The sequence below is a fragment of the Charadrius vociferus genome, unplaced genomic scaffold (genome assembly GCF_000708025.1).
Source record: "Charadrius vociferus isolate BGI_N301 unplaced genomic scaffold, ASM70802v2 scaffold467, whole genome shotgun sequence".
Lineage (NCBI taxonomy): Eukaryota > Metazoa > Chordata > Aves > Charadriiformes > Charadriidae > Charadrius > Charadrius vociferus.
In genome coordinates this window covers 173,034-188,163 of record NW_009649309.1, presented here as the reverse complement: position 1 = coordinate 188,163, position 15,130 = coordinate 173,034, and the positions used below count along the sequence as shown (strand labels likewise).

The following is a 15,130-nucleotide window of genomic DNA, read 5'->3' as shown; positions in this document are numbered from 1 at the left end:
CAAGCTATCCCTCTCCCACATGTTCAGTTTGTAAGGAGACATTTAGGAAATGTGTTTCAGAAATGAATCCCAGAAACCTGCCATTCAAACTGAGCCCTCATATAGACTCTTTTGAGAGCAAGTTTTCATCCAGTGGTCATTGTGTCTCCAACTGGATTGTGCATTAAAGATCACTAAAACAAAGCTTCTGATTTATTCCTCTTTAGTTAACATGAAAAAGCTTGTAACTGTTTGGCACAAACTAATTTTGCAATAGGATACCAACGAATTAAATATGAAGGAACAGAGATCCCAGTCCTTTCATACAAGCACAGAAAATAAATTAAAACATTGCTGACCAACAGGTAATTATTTTTTTTTTCTGTTAATAAGTACATGTTGCTGAGAAATTAGGAGAAAATTACAGGCTGAGAGTAACCCTGAAAATTAAACTAAAAATATAAAAGTAGGACATTTTTTGTTTGTTTGTTTGGGATTTTTACATTTAAAAATATTTAAACCAAGAAGGTATTTTGGAAATAACAAAGTAGTTCTGATTTTTTTTTTCTTAAAGCACCCTAAAACATGTTTTACTCCTGTTTTCAGTGGTATGTCTTCTTCATGTTACCAGTGCATTGAGTAATATACAAGACACAGTTTTATAAATGTAGTAGGATTTTGTTCCTATAATTTTACCATATTTTTGTGTATTTACATGCAAAAATAGTGAATTATCACTGAGGCTTAATAAGATGTTGCCAGGAGTTTTTTAGGTCTGTTCTAAATGGATTTTTCCTACCATCAGGATGGATCATTTCATGATGAAAAAGGAAGGACAAAGAACGTTATTACCCTTTCTCTTCATGCTCCCAGTCATTTTAAAAACTTTATCTGGAAGTCACTTGGTATTATTTGCATTACACCTCTCTACAGTCCATTCCATTTAGTGGAAGGCTGTTGCTTGACCAATCATATCACTAGGACTTGTAAAACTAGGCTCTTGTACCACAGATTTTTCCCAGAACTATTTCTGGCCAAGTTATTGGTAATCACCCAACAGCTCACAGTACTAATCTCAGAGCCTCTGATTAACTGGCACTCAGCAGACAACTTTGATGGATAACTTCTAAAGATATGACTCATCAGACTTCTAAAGATTGTTTTAGTTTATGTTATTTCATTAATCCTCCTCTGATTTACTTCTCTAGCCCGAAGCACTCTTTTATGCTGCAGTTCAGTGTTGACACACAGATCACAAACAGTAGAATTTCCATTTGCTGAATTCAGTTGCATGCTATAGTTAACTGGTAATTCATTGTGCACTGGGCCATGCCCAAAACACTTGCAGAACGGTAAGTTAATAAATGTAACTCACTTTTTGTATTCAAAGTAGTGTTCAGCAATTTGTTCATCCCAGACAATTTTTGGTTTGTGCTCCTTCAAGGTTTCAATGTACCTACAAATTAAAAACATAGATATGGAATTAACTTTTCTAAAAAGCAGTTATGAAATTACATTGCAGAAATTTCTGAAAAAAACAGTTTCACCATGTTTAGATGTTGAACACTGTATCAAAACTATCTTCTTGCTGACAATTCATTTCCTCAGCCACTTTAAAATTTGCCATGTTTTGCATTTTTAGGATTTTTTTTAAGCAATGAATTAATTAACTTTCATCAATTTACAAATCTATAAAGGCATATGAAGGCAGTGCTTCAATATTTCTACAGTCTAATTCATATATGCCAAAGCACGAGAACTGAAGTAATTCCTAGTCTGTACTTAATTGTGTCCTCCGAGGCTAATCAATGCAATTCTTAATTATAAGCCACTATTATGTGATCAGAAAAGTTCTTCTGTAAAAGGGGCTTAGTTAATCTTCTAAAAGTGAAATTAAAAAAAAATCTTGTTTTCAAGAAAAAGTTACTGCTAAGTAACTGCATATGAATATTCTCCACCACTAGCTTCTTGGCCTTATTCTCCTGCATGGACATTTTGAACGTGGGATGACCTACCTTGTACCAACTTGACACCAAGTGAGGACAGACTACTACTTGTACCCCAAAAACTGCATAGGGTCTGGGTGTGGAATAGTTAGTATGCTGCAAATTCATCTTCTTGGTTAGCTCACAGTATCCCCTCTGTGTAGAGACAGTGTCTCCTTGTGTCTGCATTTCTGACTGCACAACGGAAACAAAGCTGCTTGCTGCCTCATGTAAGAAGACCAGAAGATGGCAAGCTACTGCCAATGATAGAGGCCACATGGGTGTCACAGAAAAAAGAGGAATCTGTATCACATGTCTCTTTTTCTCTTCTGCATCTTTTTAATCTGCATCTTTGGCCCGCAAGAAGGCTGAACTTAACTCTGCTGACAACTTTCCTGACTAAACATTAGGGGATTTATCTGGCCACAGGCCAAGCACCATCAGTTTCTTTTTTTCCCCTTGGGGATTGTATTGGGAATTTGAATTCAAAGTCCCATTACCAGGACTCTATCATGATTATATAAAGCTATCACAGTCAAACACAGTGGTCATAAGGTAGCATTAAAATTATTTTTCTATTTTTACAAAATCTATCAAAACCACCTCTTCCACAGTATATCTCATTCTGGCAATAATTTCTCTGTTCATGACAGGATTTGCATGGAGAAATTTGACTTCAAATCATCTTATTTTTAAATAAGTAATTTCCATCTCCTGTGTAAAAGGTGTTGCAACTGATTTCCATCAGCCACTATCCTGACTGCATCAATGCTGAAATTCCACCTCAATATATACATCAAAAAAAAAGGCAAAAAGTTTGTATTTGTTAGTTTGAAAAGATTTATTCTCTCCTTCCTGCATTACTCTAAATGCAGTTACAACATTCAGCATTGCAGGGAATATCTTCTCTCTTCTGCTGTGGCTTGCTCATTCATAAATTGGTAAATTGTTGCCTACTGCTAGCAGTTTTAGAAAAGATTTTCATTTTGTATTTAAGTCAAATTAACCCGAGCCAGGCATGCTATTTAAGTATTTACATAAGCAAACACATGGTAGCAGCTATTGTACTCTTCCTCAATACACACCTGCCCTGGAACAATGCACTTTTTCAAACAATGCAAGTTAAACCTTGGAACCTGTCCATCCCTTTTTAAGATATACAAAATTTTAAGTTACCTCACTAGAGGAATATGCAAAGAGATCTAGTTTTGTATATTTAAAATTTAAGGATAGCTTTTAACACCTTGCCCCATTCCAGAATGGCAACTTCAGTAATGACTGGAAACCACGCTCATGTAGAACATGGGACCAAGATGTTACAGACCAGAAGACAAGAATTACCAGCCAAGACATCCTGGCGTGCAGTTTTATTCCTAAATGTATGACTTTAGATGGCAAATCCTAATTTTGCTTGCTAAAAATCCCAACATAATGAAAGTGTTCAACATACATTAGAACAAGCTTTAAAATTAGAAATAGAACTTGAAGCAATTATTATAGCCTATTATATATAAAGTATATTATTATTTTAAAGCTGTTCAGGCATGGAACACATTTAATGAGAACCTGTCTTGACCAGGCACAGAAAATTTATTTTGCTTTCTCCTGCCTCTAGGCATTTATCACCACGATATGTAAGAGCAAAAATGAACAAGTTCATCTTCAACTCACATCTATAATGATGAGAGTAGTTCCAAGCTTGAGTTGGGGAAAAAAGAAATATTAGGCCCAAAATTGTCACTACTATCCATTCATTTTAGGGGACCTACTTGAAATGTATTAACTTGTTTTTTACATTGTCTCTATTACGGACAACAAAAATTCAAAGTACAATGTTCAAATCAATAAGCTCCCATTTACTTCAATTGCAATGGTGTACTCAATGCTTCTGAAAGTCAATTTTATGTTTTTCAGCAAGACAACAAGGTTGCTGTGACGAGTCTGGAAGAGTTGCAGCAACAAACCAAAGCTGTTTCACACAGGCTTTCTATTGCCCTAACCTGGGATCAATCCTTTCCCTTCCTGTAGCCATCTGCTCCAGTAACTATTCATTTTCTTGCAGTAAAACATACAGGAGCTTTACAGACAACATCTCCCGGTTACTCCACATTTCCTATTATCTCTGTGCTATCTTACTAAGTGCTCCCTAAGCAGAAGGGTTCCTGTGTAAAACTGTAGCACCTGTATGACAACAGACGTGCTTGACTCAAACTAATGCTTACCCTGACATTAACATATTATCTCCTAGCTGAGGCAGTACTTGACTCAACAAATACTTGATATGCAGTTATTTTAAATAAAAAAAAAATTATAAGAGACATTTTCCATCACACAGAACCAGACAAGCATGGGATATCAGTATGCCTGGGGTACAAGGGATCTAGATTCATTTCCAGGTTCTCAAAGAGGAAAAGGGATGGGCAGGGAGCTCATCACAGCCAGCCTTCCTTCTTTCCACCTCCCACCTCACTCTTCTCCTTTCAGCTCATATTTATTGCTATTTTTCTCTCCCCTCCTAATTTATCACTCTTTCTACTGCCATTGTCCCAGTTCACATATATGAACACTCCTGACTAAGTTATTTGCTTCTTCATCCATCAACTCCTAACTCACTAGCTTTCTTTTTTTTACCAAGCTGCCTCAGCAGTTAAGAGTATGATAAACACTGAAAACTCAGCTTCACTGCCTTGCAATACATATTTCCTGGGAAGTTTGTGACCATTTGCAGATAAAGTCATGCTGTTTCTCTGGTCCTACCCTGAAAGGAGGTCAGCACAATGAAGTCTCTGGAGTGTTGGTGCTGGCCTCTAATGAAGCACCAGTGCAGTATCTATAAATGATAAACTTGCACTGATTATCAGGAATAGTAACAAAAGGCAGCTGTCACCTGCATGTCCACTTTGCAAATATTTGTTCTCAGAGAACTGCCATGCTGGCTCATTTAAATAGGTCTTGGTTTAACTTACCCAAAGCAACATTTTCGTTCCCCAAAACATTCCTTCTTGATAATAGCTAAGCAGCCAAAATATCAATTCAGTTGTCACAACTGGGCTTTGAAAGTTTAAAAGTTACAACATAGTAGAAACATGGCTACAGAACACAAAAGTGTTGGGAAATGATTTTAAGTCTGCCAGCCACCTTTCATATAAGACTTCAAATCTGCAGTGTTTTACTGCAATTTACTGCCATAACTCTGTCAAAAAGGACATTTCTTGGTCTACAGACACCCACTGTTACGAATCTGATACTCCTGGTTACAAACCCAGTGGGCAGGCTTGGACTAAAACAAGCATTCTCTTCCACAGAGTAAATGAGAAGCCAAAATGTATATATGATGGAGTACCTGTAAAGTCAGTCCTGCCAAAGATGTGTGAATAGGAACAACACTTATACGGCTACACCTACACACTACTGCACTTTACTGCACATTCAACTAATAAATAAAGGATCCACAAGAAAGGTTCTCAGGATTTATGGCTGGTGTTTCTCTTCTAAGAAACTTTTCTTTCAAAACATGAAAAATGGTATGGCACTGGAAAATATTAAGGTAAAAACCACGATCTATAGTACCTCTGAAGAAGGTATTTATCTTCATGGATAATGCTTTTTCACTAAGAATATAAAGAAACAAGCCTCTAGTATATCTTTTGCAACAAGAACATAGATTCTAGGAAAGTATATAGCTTCATATATAATTTTTAGACTAGGATTTATTTTCAAAGGTTAACTTTTTTAATCCTCCCGTGCTTTGCTTTACTAGTTCTGAGTCACTCTTCAGCAGAAAAGCTTTAGTGAAAAGGAAACCACTACTGAGCATACATCCCATTGTTATGCTCTTTTCTAACACTTTACATTTTCTCTTCAGTTCTCACATGAACAAAACTCTGACTAGAAGCAACAAGTCTCCAATCAGAAGGAAGGATCCTCTGCTCCTGCTGCAGCAAACTGAGCTTATCTTCCACTATAGCAAACTTGAGTGATTCAGTCAAAGGATTAAAAATACTATTCAGCTTGAAAATCTATACCACACATTTTCTTTTCAGTCTGCTTCAGGTAAAATAGACTTACCTTAGTTATTAAACCTCAAACCTACCTGGAATTGCATCTCCATAACTGTCACCATCATCAGTGCCTATATATCACTTAAGCACTGACTCAACTAGACAGGGTCATTCTTTCCCCTTTTCAGGGAGCTGTATCTCTTAATAAAAGTAAGAGAAATCACACAAAAGGCCGTATTCTAAAGCTCAGGAGTTTAGTATTCTGATGTAAAACAAATATACAGAAACACCGCCAAAACAGTTTTCACAGTAGTGCTCCGAAGGACATTCCCTATCTTGGTACATATCTTCCAAACTACTGGTCAGTCTCCCCACTGCTCTGTGTACATCAGGACGCTATGTGAATTGGCAAATACCCACCTTTGAAACAATTTTTTTCAGAGTGGACATCTATATATATGTGTGTGTGTATATATATATAAAACCTGTAAGTCAAACCCCCTTTTATTTAATGTTGAATTTCAACTGCCACAACACTTTCATGTTTTAGCTGTTTAGACTTTTCTTAAATGATTACCTATTTGGTGGGAGAAAATGTCAAGAAACAATACAGTCTGGAGACATTTTTAAAATCTAAATTGAAAAAGGTTTAAAATTGAGAATTTTTTTGGCTTTCTCTGCTTCTCTGCTTTTTAGAAGATAATTTCTAAAGAACAGCTGCATGACACAAAAGGAAGAAAATTTTGAAAAGGAAAAAGATTACATAGAGATTTTGAATTCTCAGTCACTCGATCCCTAAAATTGCAGCTTGCAAAAGGTAGAGATGGCTTGCAATTTAACAACCTTTGGGTATTAGCCTTTAGAATAGTTTTGTGAGCATACATAAACTTATGAAAAGCCTAGCAGCAGAGTCACTAATAGCATAATAACGTGTGTGTGTGTGTAGTATATAGTATTATATAATGTGCAGTAATAAAAGTTGGTACTAGACTGAACAATGAAGTAAGTTTTCACTACACTGGTCCCATCAGGATCACTTAAGCCCCCTTTTACTCATCTCCTCCCACCATTCAATACTCAATAACACCATATTTACAATATCTAAGTATAAACTTCCAACTCTAAAAGGTGGTAAAACTGTATACTACTATATCCCTTTCTTGCACATTAAAGAATCGAGATTTTATTAACAGAAATCCCACAAGTTCTTCCAAAAGTGAATAGGTTATCCGTGAAAAAGACAGCTAGTATCTATCTTCTAGAGAACCAAAAGAACACACCAACATTAAAACAGTTTTTACTCTGCAGATTTATGCATTTCAGTGGAGAGCACACTCTAGAAGCCTTATTTATTGTGTCTGCAGGATATGTTATTAAAAAATAGTTCTGTTAAGATCTTTAGATTATTTCACATAAAACAACTTAAAATCAAATACAGTTTGCAGAGACACCAATCTGTTCACTTTCCTTACTGTGGCGTGTCTTGGGTAAAGCTGTTAAAATATCCAAGTAGCAGCCTAGAAATTAAAAATCTATAAGCAAGCATTATCTTTCTCTACTAATCTTCTCTCTGTTGCTGCCAGCACCTTTGCTCTGTCAGTTTTAAAAGGCAGTAATAGTATTTTTCCTATTTTAATAGTAACAAATTTCCAGCAGGGTAGTTTCTCTGTGGGTGTGCTGCTTTCAGTTAGTTTTATAAAGTCATCCTCACTGATTTCTCCACAATACTTTATCACTGACTTGACAGATGACATTTTTCAGTGCTTCCCCACGAAACTCACACAAACCTATTGAGCTACCTTTTGCTATGATGCACAAGCCAAGCCATGATGCACTTGCCCAATGAAAATAAGCAGAACCTCAGCAACATTTCTACCCTTACCCTGGGCTTTTCAAAAGTGCACCTTGTTTAACGTTCTCAAAGTAATTTAAAAACAGTAATACTTTGGTGGACACAACTGCAGAGAGGCAGCCAAGTACTCCCACTTTATAGAACTCTGGAGACACAGAAGACAACATCAAGCTTTTCAGAAGCATCCTCTTCTTGCTTTTGTCTCAGGGAAACAAGAAGCATCAAAATCTTTCAGTGCCTTATTATGGCTACAGAAGAAAGCACAATCATTACAACAGTTCTATGCATGCAAGTTTATATGTCTATAGTGCCCATTATTCTCATTTAACTTCACAGAGGTTTTATAAATAAAAAGCCCCATCTGAGAGTGTATGCAATGGTGTGCTGGCAAATTACCCTAGGGAACTGTGAGTACAGCTGAAAGTACTCTAGTGCATGCTAACTTTTCTCAATATAACCAAAATGGTGGTTCTTTAAAAAAAAAAACAAACAACAAAGTTACAGTTAGGTATTGATCAAAGTAAAGAAGTAATCACACACAAGGCAGAAAAAGGAGTGAACATTTATATATTTAAGGTTTTGACTCAAACTGACAGATACGAAAACCTCCTTAAAGAAAACAAGATCTTTATTTCTAAGCCGATAAATATTTCTCAGAAGAGACATAATTAGATTGAGGCAGCAGGTTTGCATATCTGTTTGCATATGCAAACAGCTGTTTAGCAGCTCCATTTCTTTTTGTAACGATACATATTGTTTTGGGGTTGTTTGTTCTGCTCTTCTAATTTCAAGACACCTGGGGCTACAAAATGTGAACTTTTCTTCCCAGTGCAAATTATTTTATGATACCAACTGTTTATTAAGTTGCTTTTTATTCATATGCATCAGCTTTGCATATTTTCTATCAGAAATAGTTGTTGTTGTTGACCATTGCCAAGTCTCAACTTTCTAGCCAACATATCAGACAATCTTTTTGCTAGCATTTGTTCAGTTAGACATAGATTTTTCTTTCGAATTTACCCAATCTAACACATGACAGATCACTATTTATAGTGGGGTTTGGTTTTGGCAGCTTTTGCTGTCTTGAAAGAATGAATTTGTTGCCTTTAAAAGCCTGCTGTATCATCTGGACTTCTCTTTCTGCTCAGGCCAAAGGGCACTCTCCTGTCAGGCAGTTAATGGTAGAATAGTTTACTGTACGAGAACAAAAAGCAGGATTCAGGCAAGCTCACAGAAACAAAAAAGCACAAGAGAACTGAATGAAATAAAGCATACTGTTATTCACTACCTCAACTCATTAGTCTATTTAGTCATACTAAAAAAAGTTTAGTTTGACTATGGGTTAGAGGCTAGACGTTTCACAGACAAAGGATTTTAATTTTATTTTTTTTTTAAATGAACTCCATATACTGGTCAATTTGGAGTCTTCAGTGAAAATATATCTTCATTTGTTCTTGATTGCCTTTGCACACACTGTAAAAAACATGACTATTCAACAAAACCAAGATGTTGTCTCTTGTATTCATCACAGAATTAATACCAGGTAGGCATGCTACTGGGCAAAGAAAGAGTAAGAATATTCTCTCGCAAATTAGGAAACAGATCACCTCGAGGTTAACATTTTTTCTGACTCACTTCAGTTATGAACAATATCAGACAGAACTCTCCCTAATGTGCTCACTTCTAAGCAAGAACCTTCCCCCTTCTCCCAGTTTTAAGTTGAAATTAATAGCACAAAAGAGAAAAAATAGCACATGTGTAAAACAGTCTAATGTAAATAATTTAATAAAGTAAAAGTTGATATGAGGTAGATCCTGCCCTCTTTCTCACTTCCTATTTCCTAATTAAAAACGTTTTCATTAGCCATCACAACTGTCTCTGCTATATATCAGGGACAACTTGAAAAGCCTTGTCTAAAGCAGATTGTCAGACTACATTTTGCAGCTCTAAAATGCAGCACTCTGTGAAAACAAACTGATTTTCCTCCAAATTCATACAATCTACCATCACCAACAGAAACCACAGATATATTCAATCTAATATAAAACCTACAGCACACTCTAAAGACCATCACTCCTAAAAGGAATAAGAAAACTCTATACCTCAGTTATTAAAAAACATTGCACCACAGAGGTTCACTGGTCCACATGGCTTGATAAAACCATTATTTATACAAACACACTTAGAGTACTGCATGCTGTCTCTGCTGATAACCAAGTTGATTCACCTGTTCTCTGTTGTCTGAATCCTGCAATATAGCTTGTTTACACTGCAAAGGATAGCGGAAGTTCAAGTGTTCGATTGTACCAGCACAATGTAGTTATTCCTAGCAGGGCCGATCAAAGGCCAAGTGCTATTTTGTGAGATATTTAACATCTGCATGCATGCAAATTGTTCTAAATACAGTTGAAAACATATTGTTATATTACTAATGAAAGGACAGTTTCAATAAAATACGCATATGTGTCAACAGCAGTAATTATACCACTGTATATCAAATCATATAATCTGCACTTAGTTATTAAAATACTGTACTAATTTTATACTTTATTTTAAAATCAATGTAATGTTTCAACTGTTTGTTATGATACTAGGAAAAAGTAGGAGAAAAATATCTATCTTATTTTTACTAGCTCTAGTCACAAAAGTATTAGTGTAAAAACAGTCTGAAGGAGAATACTCAGCAAAAAAGATTTGTTAATAAAGTACCTAACTTTCTTTCAGGATGTAGAATTTAAGCAGAACTTCCCCATTCTGAAAAAAAAAAAAAAAAAAGAAAAAAAGAAAAAGAGAAAATCACAGCTTCCTTACTTTAAAACAAAACCAAAACCAAAACCACTTGCCTCCTTAGGTCTCTGTATAGATATATACGTGGTGTTTCTTTACTTTCCTTTCTCTGGATAGGATATGTAATCTGGATCTTTTGTGGCATACGGAAAAAAAAGAGGACACAATGTGGAGGTCTGTATCAAACTGAAATCTTTCTGGACACCTAGATGTAGTCGTGGATAACTGCACTGGGGAAATAACCCTCTTTTCAGGACAAGCCTCAGACTACCAATGCTGTTTCAGAATTATAATATCAGAAGATGCTATAGTGCGATGCCAGAATTTGCTTTGACCATTGAAAGCATTGCTTGCTCCTACCATACTAAGGCAGTTTCCACTGTAACCCAGGATCAGAATCATCTCAACACCAAAGATTTTAGCATGTGAATTTCCACTGGATAATAAATAAATAATTGTGCTATCAAAATTAAATATACATGATGCGTAAATTACGTAACAAGCATCTACTATGTGGAAGAGAAGCAGCTTAGTCACAGAAATGTTATCCTTAAAAGTGCTGCCAGACTTCCAAGGGAATGACTATGTCTAAGAGAGAACTGAAAATATGCATTGTTGAGAAGTTATGCTAAGGCACATGGAGGCCAGGGAGGTGATTTGAGACAGCCATCATGGCTTCACTCAGGGCAGGTCGTGCCTGACCAACCTAGTGGCCTTCTGTGATGGAGTGACTACATCAGTGGACAAGGGAAGAGCTACGGATCTTGTCTATCTGGACTTCTGTAAGGCCTTTGACATGGTCCACACAACATCCTTCTAACTAAATTGGAGAGAAATGAATTTGATGGGTGGACTGTTCAGTAGATGAGGAATTGTTTGGATGGTCACATCTAAAGGGTAATGGTCAACGGATCAATATCCGGATGGAGATTGGTGATGAGTGGTGTCCCTCAGGCGTCTGTATTGGGACCAATACTGTTTAATACCTTCATCAATGACACAGTGGGATCAAGTGCACCCTCAGCAAGTTTGCAGATGACACCAAGCTGAATGGTGCAGTTGACACACCTGAGGGATGGGATGCCGTCCAGATGGAGCTGGACAAGCTCAAGAAGTGGGCCCATGTGAACCTCATGAGGTTCAACAAGGCCAAGTGCAAGGTCCTGCACCTGGGTCAGGGCAACCTCAGGCTGGGAGATGAAGGGATTGGAGAGCAGCCCTGCCGAGAAGGACTTGGGGGTACTGGTGGATGAAAAGCTGGACATGAGCTGACAATGGTGCTTGCAGCCCAGGCGGCCAACAGTATCCTGGGCTGCATCAAAACAAGCGTGGTTGAGAGAGGTTATTCTGCCCCTCTGCTCAGCTCTGGTGACACTGGTACTGTGTCCAGCTCTGGAGCCCTCAGCACAGGAAAGACATAGAATGTTGAAGTGGGTCCAAAGGAGGGCCACAAAAATGATCAGAGCAATGGAACATCTCTCCTATGAGGAAAGGCTGTGAGAGTTGGGGTTGTTCAGCCTGGAGAAGGCTCTGGGTAGACCTTATTGTGGCCTTTCAATACTTGCAGGGGGCTTATAAGAAAGATGGGGACAGACTTTTTAGCAAGGCCTGCAGCAATAGGATAAGTGGTAATGGTTTTAAACATAAAGATAGATTTAGATATATAATATCTATATATATAAGATATATATCAATATCCATAATATAAGGAAGAAATTTTTTATTTGAGGGTGGTGAAACACTGGAAGAGGTTGCCCAGAGAGGTCGTAGATGCCCCATTCCTGGAAACACTGAAGGTCAGGTTGGATGGGGCTCTGAGCAACCTGATCTAGTTGAAGATGTCCCTGCAATGAGCAGGGAGGTTGGAGTAGATGACCTTCAAAGGTCCCTTTGAACCCAAACTATTCTATGATTCTACAATACAATGCTCCATTCTTCTGAGAATTAATAGGATTTAATAGGAGATGCCTATGAAAAAGTAAGGCTGTATATCTTTGTATGTGAGGCTGAACAAAATTCAGATACACTAATATATTGGCTGTTCAGCTTCAGCTCTAAATAAAAAACACAAAACTATGCTAGTTCTGTTGCATGTCAGGTTGGGTTTGTTGGGTTTTTTTAAGACACATCATAAAAGTTTTCCAGACTTTCCTCTTGCTCAAAATATACAAATCAGCTATATTCATGCAGTGCTACACAGATTAGCTATGAAAACTGTGTTATACTGGATTTGGAGCCTGGTCAGATTTAGATGTATAGGAGATTAATTTTGATCCACTCCAGCTATGAAAATGAAGGTTGAGTGCACAGTCACCTACTTTGATGCTCTTAATCCTTCCATGCCTACTTCATTAGAAGAGGTAGATACAAAAAAATTACATTTCTTTTCCATCCTTGCCTAAATGGTCAGATGATCTTAATGCCAGTGAACATCACTACTAAGTCTCCCAGTTGCTTCTTGCATGTCTCTTCAACCATTCCTGAATTAAAACCATACCAATACAAACACAAGGTCAATAGCAATGTCACCCATCAGACATAACAACTACAAAAGCCAGCAGGAACATCTTTTTCTCACCCTGTAGCAGGAAAGGAGTAGCAGAGTTCTTCTTCCAAGCTCCCCACCTCAGCCCTGCCTGACCTGGGTCTGGGGTAACAGAGGACAACCTTTGTGGTTGCCAGGAGGTCTGTGCCAGGTAGGTGCCCCAGCCAGCTGTTTCCATGGAGCTGCTAAGATGACCTGGCTGAGACAGATGGGCAGGGACCAAGCCCCACGCAGGGCATGGTTACAGAAAGGTTGCATTTGGTAGCAAAGGAGAATGAAAGGGAATATATGTCAGGTGCAAGCAGCAGAAGGCACCAAGTCAGCAACAGCCTTAGGAGAGAAATGCTGGCTCTGTTCTCTCTCCAGAAATAGGAGAATTAGTTTAGGCTAGACAGAAGCAGTGTTGTCTGCAAGGAACCAGAACTTCAGGTGATGAACGAAAGTAACTACAGTAGGAGACTGTAGCCTGAGAAAGCTGACTGCTATTTGGATTCCATCTGCTTCACAAGAAGCTGAGAATGAGACACAGAAATAGATCTCCACTTCCAAGTAGCCTCAGAAGAGTGTTCAGATGCCTTAGCCGACAGTCATGTCAGGCCTACAATTTCCACCACCGATATCTGTGCCTGCTTCTCCTTGGCCCCACGACTAGTGGGTTTTCAGTAAAATGTGACCTGTGAAAGCAAAGCTGATACAAAATGCTGAACCATAAAAGTGATCCAGTTGTTGAACAGCCCTCTCCCTTCAAAGCAGTGGGAATATCCGTATCCTTCAAATCTCTTTAAGGTGGCCTCTGCTGCCATGGCCCTGCATAAATACGTAAAACATGCTTCATTCTTAAACTACAGGAAGAATAGTCCAAGAAGCAAGAAGGCAGCGTTCACCACTGCCTTGTGGAGCTCTGCTGCAGATCCTTGAGATCTGAAGCATCCTGCTTTGCTGAATGCATAAAATCAAATGCTTTTGACTTGTCTTAACATCAGCCCAACAGACAAATTCATGGTATTATTTCCTCCATCTGGGACACTGCCACACTCCCAGGTATCACGGCCCCACGACTGCAATTTTCAGTGCTGCTATCACAAATAAGGACAAAATATCCACCATTTACTTGTACCCATTTCTGTTCACTTGAAAAGTATGTAGTAAAAGCTTTCAAAATGCAAGAATACTTATTAAAATAGTAGTATTTAAGTAATTCCTTACAAAAAAAAAATATGATTTTTTAAGAGCAATTATGATAAACTATGTAAAAGAAGCTATGAAATTACAGAATTGCTCAAGCTTTGTGTATCTTACTGTGCTGCTCTAGTTTGCTGACAAATATTACCCATGGTCTCTTAAAACTAATGCATTCAAAATCTATTTCAGGTTATGTTTCTAAATGAAAGCATATTGTAATATTCTCTGACTTTTAGAGGTAGCAAAGACCAAAACCCAGGAAGTTTTGCTCTTACATCTGAGGTTAATCTGGCAAATTCTCATTGCTGGTAAATCTGACTAAAATAGGACTTCCAGGTTATCACACACATATTTTTTGAAAATGCTCAGGGTTCTTTTGTTCTTTTTTTTACTTTAATTAGCTGGTATGTGAATTAAATGTTGGTATTTCAACCTAGGTCTCACAAGGCATAGAAAATGTTTCAAAGCTGCTCCATGTCTTTCAATACCATCTGTCCTGTCTCAAGTTCAACCTCTGAAGACCAGAACACTAGACACTTTCTATAAGATAAAAGAAACACAGTTCAGGGATATTTTTTTGGCAGGAAGTAGTTACAGATATGCAGTAATAAATTTAAATGATCAGGCACAATACAGCAGATAGTTTTACTTTCATACGAAAGAAGTCATAAATTCAATCCCTGACTGGGAGGATTGTAACTAAAGAAGGCAAATACACTAAAGGAAAATCTATGGCAGATCATTAAACTCTACAACCCCCCAGTGTCCTATGAAGCTATGAACTATATACTCTTTTCCA

General features: G+C 37.5%; 1 protein-coding gene across 2 annotated transcripts in view; it reads right to left on the bottom strand.

Moving 5' to 3' along the window:
- Positions 1 to 15,130, bottom strand: part of CHID1 (chitinase domain containing 1) — a 126,758-nt gene that overhangs the window by 6,006 nt on the left and 105,622 nt on the right. For both annotated transcript variants that reach the window (XM_009889354.1, XM_009889355.1), the window contains one exon: positions 1,355 to 1,435. In XM_009889354.1, coding sequence (XP_009887656.1) covers positions 1,355 to 1,435 — 81 coding nt within the window. The remainder of the gene's footprint in view (positions 1 to 1,354; positions 1,436 to 15,130) is intronic.